General features: G+C 40.5%; 2 protein-coding genes across 2 annotated transcripts in view; both read right to left on the reverse strand.

The window, feature by feature from the left end:
- Positions 1-20,321, reverse strand: part of CPNE4 (copine 4) — a gene marked incomplete at its 3' end in the record, with an annotated part of 584,378 nt that overhangs the window by 135,311 nt on the left and 428,746 nt on the right. The window contains exons 6-7 of the mRNA XM_082655513.1: positions 9,312-9,395; positions 6,235-6,324 (exon numbers count right to left, since the gene is read on the reverse strand). Coding sequence (XP_082511639.1) covers positions 6,235-6,324; positions 9,312-9,395 — 174 coding nt within the window. The remainder of the gene's footprint in view (positions 1-6,234; positions 6,325-9,311; positions 9,396-20,321) is intronic.
- Positions 10,991-11,392, reverse strand: LOC309823309 (small integral membrane protein 15-like). Its single transcript, XM_082655514.1, has one exon. The coding sequence runs from the start codon at positions 11,285-11,287 to the stop codon at positions 11,063-11,065; it is 225 nt and encodes a 74-aa protein (XP_082511640.1). The 5' UTR covers positions 11,288-11,392; the 3' UTR covers positions 10,991-11,062.

The raw sequence follows: 20,321 nt of genomic DNA on the forward strand, positions 1-20,321 counted from the left end.
AAAATTTAATCAAATAGTTATTTAAGAAAACAATTCAATAGCTTTTATGTATACAAACAATAGTTGTTAGAAGGTGTAATGGAAGAGAAAGAAAGAAACAAACAAACTAGGCATAAACTTAAAAACAAACATTCCAAACCTCTAAGAGGAACAGTAAGTGCTCCTGCAAACACAAAAGGAGACTTGAATGAACTGAAAGACGAGCCATGTTCTGGGCTGGAAAGACAATATTAGAAGAGATTTCTACAAGAGGGAAGAGATATAGGAACATATGTATATGTATAACTGATTCACTTTGTTATAAAGCAGAAACTAACACACCATTGTAAAGCAATTATACTCCAATAAAGATGTAAAAAATAAAAAAGAAGAGATTTCCTTTGCAATCTCAATAAAAATATTATCAGTTTTTTTTTTTTATTCTGGTACTAGTTGCTTATAAAGCTTAATGGAAAGAACAACAAGCAAAATATCCAAGCAGACCTGAAGACCCTTAAAAATACAAAGAATACAGAAGTGAGAGAGGCTGGTTCTATCAGGTATTAAAATGTGCTACAAAATGATTACCTGTAAGGGAAGAGAGTAAAAACTAGAGAAACAGGAATGGGAGCTAAACTTTTCTGAATATACTTTGTTTTGTAGTTTTGACTTTAGAATCATGTAAACATTTTATATAATTATAAGACAAAATTAAACTTGAAAAAATAAATTCTAAATGCTGAAAGCAAAATGAAACAAAGGAACCCAACTGTTCTATGGGTTAGAGCTTCAACTATAGAGAGGAATTGTCTCTAGACTTTAAAGTATGAGTTAGCATCTATAGAGAGATACATATCTTACAGAAAAAAAGAATTTCAAAATTTCAGAATTCATGAATTAAAAAAATTCATACCAGAAAGCAAAGAAACTATTAAGAACTCAAGAGCCAACTTGAAGTGGTTTTAACTGGTTAAACAAGGGACGATACAAGATTTCAAAGGAATAATTATAACTGAAATAGATTGAAACACTGGGATATATTAAAAAATCCATGAATTCTTAATAATAGTGAGGGACTCCATTAGTCACCTATGAAGGATGCTAGAGAAGTAACTTGTTATTCTGAAAATTGTTTGAAAAAAAGAAAGAATAAAGCATTTTCCAGCCTTTCTTGTACAAATCACACCTCAGGGAACCAAACAGCTGTTAAAGGGAGCTCCTCTTTATAGAAGAACTCTAAATAACAGATAAAGAAGGAATAATAGAATTAGAAAATTACCATTTTGGAAATTCTAATGAAATAATGAATCTAGGCAATGCTCCTCAATAACTTTTAAGACCATAAAAGAGCACCATCCCTTGTAAAACGTTCTTGCTACAAAACAGCCACTGAATCTGATCAAGTCCCAACTAGCTGTTTACAGGGAACACAGAGTGGGGGAAATGTGACAGAACAAACCAGCCTGATTTCTTCAAGTAAAAGAAGTTTCTTCAAGTTTCTTTAATTAAATTGCAAGGAAAAAGAAAAAAAAAAGAGGGAGAGAGAACTAACAGATTGAAAGAGACTTCAGAGACATTTCAGTCAAATGCAATGCTTGGACCTTGTTTAGATTCCAATTTGAAAAAAAAAACTATTAAGTAAATTAGATGGTCACATATGAATAGTGGCAGAACATTTGCTAGCATTAAGGAAGCTTAGATAATATTCTAGGTATAGAAATAGGTTTGTGGTTATGTTTATAGAAAGATTCCTTGTCCTTTAGAGATACATATTGCAGTATTTTCAGATGAAATGGTATGGTGTTTGGGAGAGGACCCCATAGTGACTTACATTGGCCCCAGGCCCTTTTGCCTTCATGGACCCCCTCTCACCATAATAGATTTTGGGTATCCTAAAAATGTTATTGTTTTCTGATGTGAGAAAAAAATGGAAACATTTTATTCAACCTTACAATTTCATTTTTCCTTCTGACTTTAAAAGAAATTAAAACGTTCTTGTAGGTTCTTAAAAGTATCATGTGTTCTGGCACTACGCTTGCTTTACCTAATGAATGAGTGAGCCCTGGTCTGAGATTGGCTTCAAAACGATCTAGTGGTAGTTGGGGGGGGCGGGGTGACAGAAAATGGGTATTGGGAGTACAGATGAAATAAAATTGGCCACAAGTTAATAATGGTTGAGGCTGTGTGATGGGTGTGGGGAGGGGGGTGGGTTATCATAACCCACTACTTTTATGGATGTTTAAAATTTTTCATAATAAATAAATTAAAGCATCAATTTCTGAAAAGTACTTATTTGAATGCTTTTAAAAAATTTTTCCCATAAAGGAGGAAAAAAATAAATAAAACCAAAAGAAGAACCTGGTTTTATTTAAACTTGGTGCTAGTGTGGACCCTTGAATAAAAGAGATTTAAAGATATCAAGTCTCGGGGCTTCCCTGGTGGCGCAGTGGTTGAGACTCTGCCTGCTAATGCAGGGGACACGGGTTCGAGCCCTGGTCTGGGAGGATCCCACATGCTGCGGAGTAACTAGGCCCGTGAGCCACAACTACTGAGCCTGCACGTCTGGAGCCTGTGCTCCGCAACAATAGAGGCCGCGACAGTGAGAGGCCTGCACACCGCGATGAAGAGTGGCCCCTGCTTGCCACAACTAGAGATAGCCCTCGCACAGAAACGAAGACCCAACACACAGCAAAAATGAATTAATTAATTAATGAACTCCTACCCTCAACATCTTCTTAAAAAAAATATATATATATATATCAAGTCTCATTTGGGACAAAGACGTCATTATTAGAGTTTTGCCAAGACTGAGAATCTAAATGGACAGAGGGTTTTAAAATGTTTTCTTTTCTGGTCTTTTTTTTTTTTTGATGTGGACCATTTTTAAAGTCTTTACTGAATTTGTTACAATATTGTTTTTGTTTTATGTTTTGTTTTTTTGGCCGTGAGCCATGTGGGATCTTAGCTCCCTGACCAGGGATAAAACCCACACCCCCTGCATTGGAAGGCAGATCCTTAACCACTGGACCACCTGGGAAGTCCCCAAATTTTTTAATTTAAAAGTTCACTTTCTGGGTTTTTTTGGTGGTGAGGAGTTGCTGCCTGCCAATATTGTACCATTTTATTTCAAAGAAAGCTGAATGGGAACAACATTATGAGCATTTCTCAGTGGCCTTTGTGATGAAATAATCAATACAAATAAAGGGCAATACAGGAAGTCTCTCCAGCTTTTCAGAAAAGCTGCTTTTGGTGATTGTGAGCAGGTGAGTGATGATATTGGGTTTGTCACCTAGTGAGCTCAGCACACCTGTGTGGGGGGATTCCCCCTTCCCCCCCACTGCACCCACCAGTGACGCGCTGCTGACCTCTTAGCACCTCCCTGCTCCTCTGTCCATTCACTCCAGAAACAGTTACTGAGTATCTGCTCTGTGCCGAGTGCTGGGCTGGATGCCTGGATACACAGGGGAAAAAACATGGTTCTCACCCTGAAGGGGCAAACTGGGAAGAAAGAGTCACCTGCTGGGGAAAGAGATGGAAACGGAAATGTTCCAAACAAGTGAAGTATCTCTATGAGGTGGGTACAGAGGGCTAGAGGGCACCCATAGAAGCTAAAGAGATCAGGGAAGGTTTCTGGAAGTGGAGGGATATTGGAGAGACCTGAAGGAAAGTAGCAGATGATGATAATCCAAGAAAAGCAGAAGAATGAAGAAGGCATCAGGCAGAGAGAGGCATGTGCCAAGCCCTGAAGGCTTGGAGAGGGCAGGGTGGGTATGAGTGCTGGGCAGAGAAAAGGTGGTGGAGGGGAGGCTGGGTGGTGGAAAGTGGTGGGGGGCACTGAGCCGCGGAAGGACTGCAATGAAGGAGCAAATATCTGTACCAGGAGTTCTCAGTGTGGACTGGGACCAGCAGCATTAGCGTCACTCAGGAATTGTAGAATGCAAATTCTCAGGCTCACTCCAGACCCACCTAATCAGAAACCCTGGGGATAACACCTAACAATCTGCGTTTTAACAAGCCTTCTAGGTGATTCTGTTGCATTGGTCTAAATGATTTTACCCTCCAGGGGACATTTCATAATGTCTGAATACACTTTTGGCTGTAAGACTGATGGGGGTGAAGTATTACTACAAGTGTTTAGTAGCCTGGGATGCTGCTAAACATCCTACAATGCACAGGACAGGTCCCCACAACAAAGTCCAAATGTCAATGGTACAGCTGTTGAGAAATCCTGATCCTCCCTTTCTCTGTCTCTCTCTCCTTCCTTCCTTCATTCCTTTCCTTTTCCTTCCTCCCTCTCTCCCTCTCTCTCTTACTCTCTCTCTCCTTTATTCCCACTTGTCCTCTACAGACAGCAGAGCACTCAAAAGGCCACAAAATGCTCCTTTTCTGCATTTTAATTTATTCAGTTACAGATAACCCTCCCCTTTTATCTGATAACTCACCATGACTAAGTTGACCTATGGCTAATGTAGGCATTATCTTATTTCTGCCCGAAAGGGCCCATTTATCTCCCTGGGACTGGGATGGGGTGGCTCAGAGTATAGGTGACAATCCCCAACCCAGGCCTGAAGCCGTAGGTCTTGGCAACTGTGAATATGAGCTTATACACGAGGCCCAAACAGCCAGGAGTCCTGATTTTGGCATGAAAGACAATTCCAGTGGGAGTGGAGGCTCCCACAGGAGATATTAGGGACAACTCTGAGCAGCTCCTCCAGACCACAGAAGTAAGCATGTCCACAGATAGTACAAAGTCCAAACAAAATGGTTTTAAACAAAGATGTAAAGTCACATTAAGAGTTTGGGACTAACCAATGGATAGGACTCTAAACTGATGGATGACATTGACAAATGCAAATAATTATATCCATTAGAAGAAGGTTTACAGGGCAAAAAGAGTGAGGAAAGTGTAAAGTTACAAAGACAAACATTGGCAGTGCCCATCTAACACTTTCCAGGGGAGTCGGTGCCCCCAACATGAATGTTTAGTCTGCCTAACAGACATATAATCCCATTGGGGTGGTAGGTGTCCCAGGCTTTTAAGGTCTCAAGCCATTAACCACCTCCATTATCCAGATTCCCTGGCTCTGCTTTTAGGCTGTCACACAACCTTCTGAAAACTGTCTTCCCCATGGTTTGCCCACATGGAGAAAATGCTCTGGTAAAGCTGATATGAATGTTGAGTCTGCTTGAGGGTCATGTTTCTCACTGAACATGAACCTGTTGCCCTTTTGATTTATAGCTCTGGCCTCTATTGAATTTACTCAGTCGTCCTGAGTTGGTAGAGTCACCTCTGTGACACTGACAACATGGAGCTTCTGGACTTCCAAGGTAGAGAGAGGGCCAGACAAGGGACCATAAGGAATGACTCTGGGAGTCTGCTTCAGGCACTTAGCCTATTGTCCTCCTTTGATCGTCCTGACTTTTATAATGAGTCTTTTCTTCCAACTTCTACATTCCCATGATACTCAAAAAGCCTGTGTGGTAGACTGAAAAAAGTGGCCACCATACTCTGCAGCTCCTCCCGCCAAGAGGTAGAGTCCATGTTCTATTTCCTCATCCCTGAATCTGGGATGGCTGTGTGACTGGCCAATAGAACGCAGAGGAAGTGACCTCATGTGAGTCTGAGACTGGGCCTCGAGACGTGCATGTTTTGTCCTGGCTCTTTTGGACCCTAAGGTTGCTGAGTGTGTAAGTCAAGCTAGTCTGCTGATCGATGAGAGACAAATGGCTCCGCCACCCTGATCATTCCAGATGACAGCCAGACAAACTCCAGAAGCAGAGGTGTCCTGCTCAGGTACAGCTGACTGCAAATACATGAGGAAGTCCATGCAAGACCAAGAAAAGAGCCTCCTAGATGAACTCAACTTGACAATGTACAGAATCATAAGCTAAATAAATGGCTATTGTTTTAAGCATTAAATTTTGGAGTAGTCTGTCATGCAGCGGTAGATAACTGATAACAACAGTATTTGTGTTTTTAATAACTCCCAAATATACCCTGAACTTATTGCCACAGTTTCTCTCCTAGAGGCCATGGGATTTGCCACTTAATGTAACATGATTGAGATTTATCTCATGTTATCTCAGGAGCTTCGATGGCTCCAGCAGAAAGGAGAGCCCTTGTTTCTTCCATCAAGATGCTAAGAGATTTGGGTAAATGATACAGAAGATTTTGGGTTTGTCAACATTCACTTGAAGAGAAAGAGGAGGGGTAAATATGTAAAATTACATTTCTCAGACAGACAGATTTCTGACCTTCAGCCGGCGGTCGGGATCTCCACTGCATAGAGAATTTACTGATACTTTGAATGATTTCCAGGCTGGGCTTAAGTTATTCATCACAACCTGAGGAAAAAAAGAGAGGAGTGGTGGGTGGGAGAGTAAGTGCTTGACATTTTCACATTTCAACATAAAAACTGCTTGAGAAACACTGTGGTGCTTATGATAAGGACAATTGTCTGGAAAAGGTGCCTGAATGAAAACTTGGAGTAGTAAACCTTTCAAGGGTGCCCACTAGGTGGATCATTATGGGCAGAACTCTTGCGGTCACTGGCCTGGCTGTTATTTCATGAATAATGACAATAATATTGTCCAGTATGTGGATGCTGGAGATGACCCCTTCTATATCAAAAGGGGTTGGGATTAAGGAGATGGGCTGCCTCTGCCTCTGATAAAGTATCGCCAGTTCTGTAGGACTGTCAGTCCTATGGCATAAATTCTCTTCTAATGAGGTCAGCATACGTAAAGCCTATTGGTGTGTGTGTGGGGTGTGTGGCAGGACAATTCTGCTGCTGAAGAACTGAGCAGTCTTTGGTGACCTGTGACCTTGGTTAGATCAGATTGCAAGTCAGAAGAAAAGTTTCTAGAAGAAAAATCCCAGGAATACATTTATACTAGGTATGCTCGGAAGGCATAACAGGACAGATCTTCAGGATCACAAACTAAGACTGCAACATCGTGAAACCCTTTTAAAAGCAGCTTACTAATCATGAACTTGGCTAAATCCTGCCTGAGAGTCTATTCGAGTCAAGTCTTATTCTGCCATCAGATGATTCAGTAATTCAATTTGGTTTAGCGTATGAGTATTTGCTCTGTGCCTAAGATTGTACTGTGTACTCTAGGGCAGGGGCTACCAAAGTGTGGTTCCTGGACCAGCAGGAACTTGTTAAAAATGCAAATGTCTAGATTCCACCGAGACCTACTGACAGAAACTCTCGAGGTGGGCCGTTAGGTGATTCTGATGCATGATATTTGAGAACCACTGCTCTAGGGGACATACAAACGAAGTTAAATGGAGTTCTGTCATATTGACTTTTCTTCCTATGAAGTTTTGAGTTAGCAGAGCCTTAGAATTGTAAAAAAATTAATTCTCTATCTACATAACATAATTATTTTATAAGTGATTCCCTCTTCTCCTGAATTCCTTAATATAATGATGAATTATTGCTTATACTGTAGGCTCATTATTACATTTCCTTTAATGCATTAAAAAGTAGAAAAATAATGTTCCTATGTGACTGCTTTTTGCTCTCATTCGCTGAATGAGCAAAGTGATAGTGAGAAGAAAAGTTAGATAAAATTGTTTTGGTTAATTTAAATTTCTCACCCTTGTATAGAAATACTAAAAAGTGAAGATGTTTCATTACAACAGTTTCATAAAACTCAATAGCAGATCAAAATTTCAACTAGAAATTTCTGCTGAAATTAAAATCTCTGTGTGTGTGTGTATGCACACACACACATGTGCTTACCCAGAAAGAAAGGTATTGCCTGGTATTTTTTTTGTATCTATTGAGTAAGAAAGAGGAAAAATCAATGTTATGTTGATTGACTCATTGGAAAACTTCACAATCACAATTCTTATGAGATTCCAGGAGCCCCTCACAATGGGGTATGGGGAAGAGTTAGAGGGGAACAGGGGAATTTACCTCTTCTTGGAGGGATGCCGTCAGGAGTGAAGAAGAAGTCTAACAATATGCCACCCCTCTTCTTTCTCCCTGCACATTCAAGTCCCCGTGCACTGGCTCGAGAAAAGTCATGAATGGGTACGACTTCTGATTCTCCCCAACATTTAGTTACTTCTCCTGAGAGAACTTTGTCCCACCAAAGGAATCTTTATGTGGGAAAAAGTTCTATTTGGTGATGGTGATGGGGTGCCACTCAGGGAAACCATCCCAGTTGCATTTGAAACTATTCCCCAGGGAATAGTTTGTGACTGTCCAAAGAATCACATTATACTATCACAGGGAGTGGACATAACTATCAATATTCAACTCCATTCATGTATTCATTCTTTAGTAGACACACTTTATTAAATGCTAACCATGTACCAGATGACATCCACAGAACTAGCCCGTCCAAGACTATTTGATTCTTGTTTACCTTAAATATGACATGAAAAGTTCCCCTAATGCTACCTGCAACTCTGCTACTTCAGGAAAAAGGAAATGGATTTCCAGTGTAGGGTATGGGAACACAGCACCCCACTATCATCCTGAGAGAGTCATAAGAGTTCCTTCTTCCTTTACCCCACACTGGAAGCACATTTTTCTCTCAGCTCCAAGCCATTCCTCCTTATCAATGCACTTCTCACCCCCCCACAGTCTCTCTTGAACTGGCTTGTATATAAAATAAAATAAAAAGTGGAGACTAGGGTTGGTTGTTAAGTGGGTGTGTGGTGGTGGGTAGTGGGGGTGGGATAGTGAAGGATAAGATTCAGAGTCACGTGGAGAGAATGTAGGAGGGTGAGAGGGAGATGCAGCCAGACCAAATGCCTGCTGATACAGGACAGCCATTCGTACGACAGATCTGACATCAGTCCCGTGTATGGACTTTCCCTGGGGAGGCACATTGGCTTCTCAAATTGCAGCAAAGCTCAGGGTCAAACTCAATTCAAACCTCAGCTCTACCCCTTGCTCACTGGGAAGGTGACTTGACCTCCTCAAAGTTCAGTTTCTTCAACTGTAAAATGGGGTAATAATAATCATGTCAATGCATAGTTGTGAGAAGTAAATAAAATGATGCATATGAGATCAGTCAGTCAAATGCTTGGTACCTAGTCATGTTTATTAAATATTAGCTAGTATTCATCTTTTTATTATTAGTAAGTTGCTGGCTTTCTGCATTAAAGGTCAATAATGGAAAATCTGGGTGAGAAAGGGTCTCCTCTTATAACACCCACATTGAGAATAAAGAGCCCTCTTAAGGACTGGGAAGACTTCAGGTCTTGAGGTTTAACTACAGACATTAAGAAAGGGAAGGGGTTTCTCAAAACAGGTCAGTGTTTCATCTTAAAGAGACGAGATGGCACAGCTGAAGACGGCTCTTCTCACCTCAGTTCGGTGCACAAGCTGCTGAGTTGCATCATCATTCATTCGAAAAATTTCCAGAAATGGGTCAGACTTACTGAAGAAATCCTACAATAAATAAGCAGAAATGAGTTGCTTCCCTACCCCCTGCACAAACACATTTGATCCAGCCCTGGATAAAATACCCCTGAATTTGACCCTTCCTTGCTTTATTCTTCCTCCCTGAGACCCACCTTTGGCTAGAATGAGCTGTATCTTAACGCCGAGTCCTTTGAGAAGTAAGGATTGGTTGACTGAAATCCCAGGTAGTCTTCAAAGATCCACCCAAATGCTGGTTCTCTAAGAAGCAGTGTATCTGCTGTCTTAAACTTGTTAATTCTAGTTATTGTAAAGTCTATGTCTGATGACTACAGTATCTGGATCACTGTGGGTCTGTTTTTTTTTTTTTTAAATGTATCAAATTTATTTCAATATCTAGTTTCATTTTTAAGTTAAAGCTTTTAGACAATTTTTTTGTAATTTAAGATTCATTATCGGGGTGAGGAAAACATTAATAAGCTATTAATTACTGACAACAAAATTATTAACCATGCATTTATAAAAGCCACGTTAAAGAGTAAAAAGTTCCAGTTATACTACTTAACTGAAGGAAATATCCTTCAGCCCTTTATTTCTAACTATAACACATTCTAATTTTGACATGATTTACACCTTTTTCACCCAACTAATACTATGCTAAACAAACTTTTTCCAACTGTTAAGCCTTTCTTTACCATTTATGAAATATGACTTAACTGTTACTCTTTAAAAGTTCCTTAAAAGAGATTTGAATTTTAATTTTCACCATGAACCTGTTTGATCAAAAAAGTAAAGGACATCACTACCACATGAATTAAAAGAATGGAATGAAAAACAAAAGTGGTATTATATAATCAGCAAATTATTTGATAAGACATTTTAACTACTTCACATTTCTACTTATAGCACAAGTGAGAATTAACTGGTTCCAAGGTACTACAAGGTTTGGCATTTTTACTCCAAGCTTTAAATCATAGTGTTGATCTACTCAAGTCATCTCTAAGAAAATGGCAGTGTTCATAAGTACAAAAATTGTTATATCCAGTAAGTGGTATTCTACATGGTCAAGAGAATAAGAGAATTCTTTATAAAATTAGATTTTTAAAAATGCAGAATGTCTGGTAATTACCAGTATCTCAAAAGCTAAAATGAGAAAAATACAGAAAATAGAAGTACTCGTTGAATAATACTTTGCTTTGAGGAAGCCAGAAATGATTCTATTTCAAGAAATAAGTAATAATGATAAAAGATGTGATTAACACACTGTATCTCTTTTAAGCCAAAGCATGCTTTTCACCTCAGGACAATTCTGATCTTTACATTCTTAATCTCCTTTGTCCAGAACAGGACCCCATTTTAAGCCATTATTTGAATAGAGTCCATAATCTAAAGCCATTTTTCTCCACAGGATGTTTTCACTTTAGTACATATGCTGCAAAAAGGCAAATGACTAAGTCAGTTATAAAGAATCTGTAGCATAATAAATGCCAATTTACAGTAACTGTCAACAGACTTCTACACCGAAGCCTAAAAGTTGCTATAATACAGGTGAGAACTAACATGATTCTTTCACGTGCTCAGACTTCGTTTACTAAATCATACTGTCACAAGATCTGAAAAGAAACCTTAATGGGTCCTTCCAAAGCTGCATAATTTTCCAGATGATTTTCCTCTGGTTGCAGAGCCTGTTCATTCCTTCAATCCTTTTTTAGTCGTTTAGCTTTTGCAATATTTTCTTGACGTTTTTGTTTCTTCTTTTGCTCCTTTTCCCTGGCCTCGATCATCTTGGCCAATTTCCAAGACAGTACAGCACTTGCTAGAAACAATGGAGTTAGGGCCAGAATAACTGTTGTAAGGAAGCCATATGGGTCCTTTGCAGTCCATTCCACAACATACTCAGCCCAAGCCTTTATATCAAACATCTTTGTAGAGGCCTTATGCTTTGAGTAGTGATCTCTAACTCTGTCCTGAGATTATTAGCCAATCACAATTTCAGATGACCCTTGGTTGGCTGTCTTCTTTAGCTCTACCATACACTTCTGAGAGAATGCTTAAATTCTATATACTCCAGGCCGGAAGCAGGAAGGCGGAAAGTGTGGGTCTGTTTTTATTATGTTTCTCCATTCTGCCTCTTGTTATGCTTGTTAATTGTTGATTAAATACTAGACACTGTGTAAAAAAATTATAAAGGCTATAGATGAGTCTTCAGCTTCTGGCAAGCAATTAGAATGGGGGCAGTCACCTGAATCCAATTAGGATTGAGTGCTTTAGAGCCTGGTTTCTTCAAAAGTCTTTAAAGGCCCGACCTATTTCTGATTCCCTTATTCCTTGGGTATAATCCTTAAATGGCTCTCACTCAAAAACTCACTGTTCATGAGGGCTGTTTCTTCTTGACAAGCCCTCAAGGCTCATTTCTGTTTGTGAGACTCTGAAAGACTCTGTTTACTTCCACAATCTCTTGGTTCTATAGTTATTGGTTCAGTTTCTGTCTATGCTGCTATTTGCTAATTAGTGAATGCCTTGAGGGGATAAGTCACTCCAAGGGTTGGGCTGCTTCCCTTCTCTACAACTAACCCAAGCTCTCCCTGAAGTCCTGAACTCCAGTTTTACTTCCCCAACTCTATGATACTAATAAAAGCACTGCTCAGTTTCTCTGTTTCTTAGTAGCTATTTTCTGCTAGGCTTCCCAGCTTCTCTATCCCTGGGTTTTATGAATCAGCCTTATGGAATTGCCTTAAGTGGAAAAATCTGCATAGAATGTCTGACTCACCTCAATGGATTTCTCTTCTCTCCAACTTCTCTGACCCTGAATCTTGACTGCCTTAAGACCCTCAAACAGATGTCTCTTGTATCTTGTCCAGTGTTTATAGTTGTTTTCAGTGGTAGAGTAATGTAAAACAAACAGGCACTTTAATACTGGAAGCAGACCTGTCCATATCCTTCTTTTAAACTTGGTTTTTTACACTGATAGATTATAAACTCTCAGACAGGAGTAATTATATCTTATTTTCCTTTATATTTCTACCATAGCACATCTTCCACAGCATCTAGCTTTTAGTGGCACACAGTGTTTACTGAATGTATGAATAAACACATAAATGGATGAGCGAATGACAAGAAAACCAGGTACAGAATAGGAGGCTATCTCAGCAACAGCTTTGGTCATCACACTCTTACTATGTATTTCACTAGGTAATTCCCTGCCCCAGAAATCTAGACAGCAGCAAAGCAGAATAAAGTCTATAGCCATCCTAGTCTTTAGCTCGACAAAATACTCTCAGGGGATATGCTGATCATGGAGCCCTTATGCTTGATATTAAGATACAAGGAAGGATAAAACCTTTTCTCATCCCTCCAAAGGGCCATAAACATAACAAAGGGTTAAGTATTAATGAATGAATGAATGAATGAATAACAGAGAAGAGAGAAATCAATGGATTTTGACTGCATAATATGGTTGTGAGGAGGATGTTTCTAGGGAGGGAATGGAGTGAGTGAAGGTGTAAAAGAGTAAACATGGAAAGGACACACCAAGTAGCTGAATTACCCTGCAGCCTCAGGATGTGTAGGGGAGGAATCTGAGGCAGTACTGGTGGAGGTGGCTCCATGAGGTGAAGGGCCTTAAATGCACATCTGGTGTTTGCACTTACCTGAGAGGCAGTGGGGAGCCACTGAAGGATTTTGACCAGGAAAAAATAACATGGTTGGCTCTGTAGTGAAAACTTTGTAGAATACCTTAGAAGGAGGAGGGAGATGGGGATATCTGTCTTCCCTTTGGCTGTCCTCCCTACCCAACCAGGATCAAACACCCAGAGTCTGAAAAATACCCCTCTGCCCTATTTCTGAAGGTGCCTGATTGACAACACAGAGTTTGTCAGTAAGTCTGCCCTGCAAAACTTGTCTCTCCACAAAAATGGCCCCTGCTTTCCTCCCAGACACACTTCTATCTGATTGTTACTACTATGTGTAACTGAGCGGAACTTTATGGGGCCTCCCCAGGACAGGCACTTCACCCATATCCTCTGCTTTAGCTTCTCTCTGAAGTACCCAGATAGCAGTATTTGAGGCACATTTCCTGAGTTGTTTTACAGATGTGAAAACCTCCCACTAAATGGAAGATGTTAACTACTTGATGACCTGGAGCCTCCTGGAGCCTAAGGACTCATAATGTTAACCCCTGTGACACCACCCTGTTACCTCTCCATCAGCCAGTCAGAGAATTGTGCATGAGCTGATTACATACCCTGCAACCCCTTCCCTCCCCGGGCATTTAAAAAATGCTTTGTGGAGGGAATTCCCTGGCGTTGCAGTGGTTAGGGTTCTGAACTTTCACCACCTTTCACTGGAGAGGGTGCGGGTTCAATCCCTGGTCAGGAAACTAAGATCCTGAAAGTCAAGTGGTGTGGCCAAAAAAAAAAGCTTTGCTGAATCTTAGAGCATAAGCCACCCGTCTCCTTGCATGACGCTGCAATAAATCTTTCTCTGCTCCAAACTCCGATGTTTCAGTTTGTTTGGACTCACTGTTCATCGGGCACACGTACTTGCACTAACGTACGTATCTGCTCAAGACATTTGCCCCTCGAACCTATTTCTGTTTCAATACTCATGTTAGAGAACCAGAGCCTCCCTCCCCAATTCCTAGTGTGGGCACTTTAGCTTGTTCTGTGTGCCCTTGGGGCCCTTCTCCAGGATCCGCAGGCTTTGACCCCTGAGATAGATTGTTGGTCCCTCAGGAACTGTATATATCAATTGTACTTAAGAATTGCTCAACACACTGGAGGAATGCTATCAGTTATTTTTCTTCTTCCTTTTATTGATAATTTTAAATGTTTGCTATCGTTTTTTCAAAAAATAGAAAATATAGAAAGAAGAAAAATGTAGCCCATAATCCCACCCATAATACCACAACTATCAATAACATTTTGATAAATTTTTTTCTAGAATCTAGACATAATTTTCTTTCTTTCTTTTAAAAAATATTTGTGGGTCTTCCCTGGTGGCTCAGTGGTTGAGAGTCTGCCTGCCGATGCAGGGGACACAGGTTCGTGCCCCGGTCCAGGAAGATCCCACATGCCATGGAGCAGCTAGGCCCGTGAGCCATGGTCACTGAGCCTGCGCATCCAGAGCCTGTGCTCTGCAACGGGAGAGGCCACAACAGTGAGAGGCCCGTGTACCGCAAAAAAAAAAAAATAAAAAAATAAATTAAAAAAATAAAAAATATTTGTAATCGTACACTATATACACTTTGGTACCCTATTTTTTCCTCTTGGAAGTATATTGCAATGTTTTTTCTGCTTTATTTCACATGATTTTTAGGATTGGCATGGAGTTGTCAGGAGGATGTACTGTAACAGGGAAGAGCAAAATCTGACTCCATGTTGGATCTGTTTCTTTGACTTTAACCTTTGCTTTTCATTGCTTTTGTTACTATAATCATACATAATGGTCTGCCTCAGGGAACCCTGCCCCTCTGCCTGAATGTTAAAATAATGGGCCTTTGTTCAGCTCACAGGGAGACAATCTGACCCTGCCCACCTATGAATGGCTGTAGAAAGGAAGAAATTCTCACATACCCTCCCCAATGCTGGCCAAGCCAGGCAAAACTAATGGCCCTTTTACTTTACTTCCTCACCTCCTCCCCATCTCTGTTCTATAAAAGAAGCTGGCATCCAGAGCCCGGTAAGATGGTTTGGGGGACACTAGTCTGCCATCTTCTTGGTCTTCCAGCTTTCCGAATAAAGTCGCTATTCCTTGCCTCAACATCTCATCTCCCGATTTATTGGTCTGTTGTGTGGCGAGCAGAGTGAGCTTGGACTTGGTAACAGTACTATAAATCAAGAAAAGAAAGATCAGGATATAATCTTTGTCTTCAAGTAAATAAAAAATCTAACATGTAGCACACTGGCTTTCAAATCCTGATTCCACCATGTACAGTCTGGGTGAGCTGGGACAGGATGTTTAATTTTTCCACGTCTCAGTTTCTTTATCCATAAATGGAGAGGGTATCACCTTTTCCTCATAGCAATGCAGAAGGATTATAGTTGCTGATACACCTAAGTGTTGAGTCCAGTGCCTGGCACATGGTCAGCACTCAGAAAGCACTACTGCTATTAATTATTACCAATAAAAGAGAGAATGCTTGAGGACACTTAGTAAAGCACTATACAAATATCAGGGATGATTACTATTTTTTTAAAATGTTAGTAAGAGCTCTTTTTTTAATATAAATTTATTTATTTTTGGCTGCATTGCGTCTTCGTTGCTGCACATGGGCTTTCTCTGGGGCTACTCAGAGAAAGCAGGGGCTACTCTTCGTTGTGGTGCACAGGCTTTTCATTGCGGTGGCTTCTCTTGTTGTGGAGCACAGGCTCTAGGCACGTGGGTTTCAGTAGTTGTGGCATGCTGGCTCAGTAGTTATGGCTCATGGGCTCTAGAGCACAAGCTCAGGAGTTGTTGTACACAGGCTTATTTGGTCCACGGCATGTGGGATCCTCCTGGACCAGGGCTTGAACCTGTGTCCCCTGCATTGGCAAGTGGATTCTTAACCCCTGTGCCACCAGGGAAGCCCCAGGGATGATTAATATTAAGAAGGCATCTGATTTCTGAAAATAAAACAACTCATAAGCAGCTCAAATACATCTAAAATGTACACTCAGAGATTCATAGTTAAAAACAACAAATCTGTGTCTAATTGTTTGGTTACTTGACCACAATCTGGAATTCTCAGCTTCCTTTGCTTGATCATCAGCATTAAGATGGCCCTTGGGACAGTTCAGTACAATGAAAATTAATGATATAGGCATTTTACTGAAGTTTTGCTATGGTAAAATGTTTTAATAACTTGGAGGCTATGTCCCTGCTCTTTTAGTCCAATATGAAATAAGTTTAGTCAGGTGAGAGGTCAGTAAGCAATCAGCAGAGGTTTGAAAGAGAAAAGGAAGCAATGCATAGCCATGACAGTGATCATGAAAACAGAATATTGGAACTAGAAAAGATTGTTTGAATGATATGGGGTCATATCCAGATTCTATAGCTTCCTCGCCTTGCGACTTTGGGCAAATTCTTTGACCTCACTATGCATCATCTGTAGACTGGAAATAATAAGACCCATTTTTAAGAATATGGTGAGTTTGGGAGGTAATGTAGTTAGACACCTGACACCTGGTACATTGTAGATGCTCATGAATGATAATTTGCTTTCATTAATGCAGGCTGTTTTAGTTTTAAGGCAGGCATACCTGAACATAGTAAAATCACAGCACAGCACGAGAGAGTTAATGTTGCTATAGAACAGGGGTCAGCAAAGTATGGTAGGTGGCCCAAATTCAGCCCACTGCCTGTTCGTTTGGGGTTTTTTTTAGTTTTTTAAAAATTTATTTATTTACTTTTTGGCTGTGTTGAGTCTTTGTTGCTGCATGTGGGCTTTCTCTAGTTGCAGGGAGTGGGGGTTACTCTTTATTGCAGTGCATGGACTTCTCATTGTGGTGGCTTCTCTTGTTGCAAATCATGGGCCCTAGAGCACACAGAGTTCAGTAGTTGTGGTGTGTGGGCTCAGTAGTTGTGGCTTGCAGGCTCTAGAGCACAGACTTGGTAGTTGTAGTGCACGGGCTTAGTTGCTCTGTGGCATGTGGGATCTTCCTGGACAAAGACTTGAACCCGTGTCCCCTGCATTAGCAGGCAGATTCTTAACCACTGCGCCAGCAGGGAAGTCCCATACTGCCTGTTTTTGTGAATAAAGTTTTATTAGAACATTGCCATGCTCATTCATTTATGTATTGTCTATGGCTGTTTTCATGCTGCAAAGGCAAAGATGCACATAGTTGGGACAGAGACCATACAACCTGCAAGTCTAAACTATTCACCATCTGACCTTTATAGGAAATGTTTCCCAACCTCTCCTTCAGAGACAGATTCAACTGCTTATACAGCACCCCATCGAACTAACATCATGGCAATATTAAAAAATACAGCTTATAATGATCATGATTACATATATGAAGAGTACCAAGTGAGAATCAGTTCCAACACGCTGTCGTGAATACTTTCTTAGGAAAGGGAGGAGAAAGAACACTTTGTCAGCTTGAATGTTCCCAAGGGATTACATTCATATCTCTACTTGTTAGATTAATCACCAACTAGCTGCTAATGTAATAAATGTGATTTAGGAGTTAAAAAGCCTATCTCTCCACAAAGTGAATTGCATTAACAGTAGACAAATAAGTTATTTCTTGCAAGCCTCGTCTATTTTATATGTGGCTCTCATGAAGCCTACTTCTCAGATTTCAAGGACTCTGGGTTTCCGTCCTGAATAGATAGCTGCTGGTTTCCTGGACAGCATTGGAAAGAGGAGTTTAAAATGACAGAAAATGACAAAAAAGGGACATTATCTGTCATTGTGGTTTGCAAAAGTACTATTATACTCCACAATAGCAGTTCTCAAACTTTTTGGTCTCAGGACCCTTTTACACTTAAAAAATACTGAGGACACCAAGGAGCTTTTGTTTATGTGGATTATATCTGTCAATATTTTACCATATTATAAATTAAAACTGAGAAGTTTAAAAAATATTCATTTGTTATATCATTTTAAAAGTAGTAAAGATAAACCTATGACATCATAATAAAAAATAACATTTTAATGGAAAATAATTATATTTTCAAAATGTATAAAACTGTCAGGAGAATGATATCATTTTACATCTTTGTAAATCAATTTAATGACTGAATCAATAGAAAGCAGCCGGATTCTCATATCTGTTGTTGCATTCAATCTGTTGTGATACTAGGCATCATGTAGCTTCTGGAAAACCACTGTACACATGTGACAGAATGAGAGTGAAGAAAGAAAATAATGTCCTAGTATTACTATGAAAATGGTTTTGACCTCATGCATTCTTCTGAAAGGGTCTTGGGACCTGGGACCACACCTTGAGGACTGCTGCCTTGTAGTATATGTACCCTCACCTTCCTCTTCTCTGGCTCCCCACTTCCCCAAAATACACGGGAACATAACCAAGTTCTCCACAGCCCAAGACCACTCCAACTTGTATTCATTAACCCTCTTCCCTGAAGAAGATTTAGATTGTAGTTAGGCAACCTGATTGAGTCCCTCTCTGTTACTGATTATCTGTGAGTGTGTGTGTGTGTGGCCTTTGGTAAGTCATTTCACATCTCTGAACCTCGATGTTCTCATACGTAAAAGAGAGCAATTGTATTAGGCAGAGCTTTCTACCAGAGGTATGTGGATACCTGGAGGTTACCAGAGTTACTGCAAGGGGAGTGGGGTTCCAGATCTCCATAACTATTGTCTGAATTGGATATAGTGTATTTTTCCCACATATTCATACTGCAATTTTTCAAATGTATATAGAAATTAGTTGCTCTCATGATACTAATTGGAAAATGTTTTAAATTAAGAGATTTGTTTATTTCAGTGGCTTTTAGTCATGGTCTATTTTCTCAATTAATATAAGATTAACTGTTAACATGCAGGTAGCTACACCCTCATTTAGTGCTAAAGGCTAGAAGGAGGTCCTCCTTGGGAACCTCTGGGAACGTTTTTACCAGCTGTGACATGAAATAATTGAAAGCAGCCGGATTCTCATATCTGTTGTATTCTCATATCTCATATCTTTGTATTCTCATCTCTCTCATATCTATTCTGATTCTATCACAAAAATACTGTGGCAGGTTGATTTTCTACTACAACGTCCACTGTCCACACGCTTTTCTACATTATGACTCCCCCATCAAGGCATGGAGTCGCTCTCCTCCCCTCGACTCTGGGCTGCCTTATGACTCACTTGCATGACTTTGAAGCCTAGGTCAGAAAAGGCCACACAGCTTTTCCTTGCTTCTCTTGGGATGTTCTCTTTGGGAAAAGCCAGCCACAATGTAGAAAGTGTGACAAACCTAAGACCACCGTGAAGACAGTCTAGCTGACCGAGCTGGTGGAGTCAAGCCTTCCAGCCATCCCATGTGCCAGGCATGTGAGTAAAGCTCCTCCACCAGCTGAGTATAACTGAAGAATTGCCCAGTTGAAACCTGCCTGAATTTCTAACCTCAAAATTATGACATATAATAAAGTAGTTGTTAGTATAATTTGCCCGGTTTTGAGGTGGTTTGTGATGCAGCAATACATAACCAGGCAGCAGTGTCTTTGTGTAAGTAATCCGGCCTTGCTGAGCCTCTGTTTCCTGAAGAGGTTGTGTGAGATGATCTTCATGGTACCATCTTGCTCCTCAACTCTACAACTTTGCCCTCTCTCCACTTGAGACCATTCACCCCCCAGTCCACTGGAGCAGTGGCCTCTGTTTTGGTCTGAACAGGGTCCGCTCCCCTCTGGGTGACTGAGTCTGGGAAAGATACCACCATATTATGGAAGACCTGGGGTCTCCAGCTCCATGATATTGGGGTCTCAGCAATGAGCAATTGAGGGCCCTGGACAATCAGCACAGCTGAGGGTGGGAACGGCCATCGAGAACCACGGTAAGTGCTGCATGGGGCTCTTTCAGTTCTGTGAGCAAGCAAGCACTCATTTGAATGAAGGGAAACTGCTCAAACACCTTAGAGCCAATGTATCCACTAACAAACCCCCATAGCCCCTTGCATTATAACATAAGTCAGCTAGAGGACATGACTAAGTGGAAAGAAGCCATTATAAGCCATTAAGTGAGTAGCTTAAAACGGCAACACACTGACCCAATGGCTTATAATTGTCACCAGGAAAGATGCTACAAAGCAGTCTGGTGAGTTATTCTGAAACTTGAAGATGACGGGAGAGAAAGAGCACGGTGATCACAGGAAGTGAGGGATAAGAGCTTACACCCCACAGACATCAACGCACTCTACAGTTCCCAGCACCTCGCTCAACTAATGTCAAAAGGTAGCAGTTTGTGAAAGTGTCACACAATCCCATCAGGACAAAAAAAATCCAAATATAATTCTTTCTTAAGA

This window comes from Grampus griseus, assembly GCF_964374135.1.
Source record: "Grampus griseus genome assembly, chromosome: 5".
In the NCBI taxonomy this organism is placed as follows: Eukaryota; Metazoa; Chordata; class Mammalia; order Artiodactyla; family Delphinidae; genus Grampus; species Grampus griseus.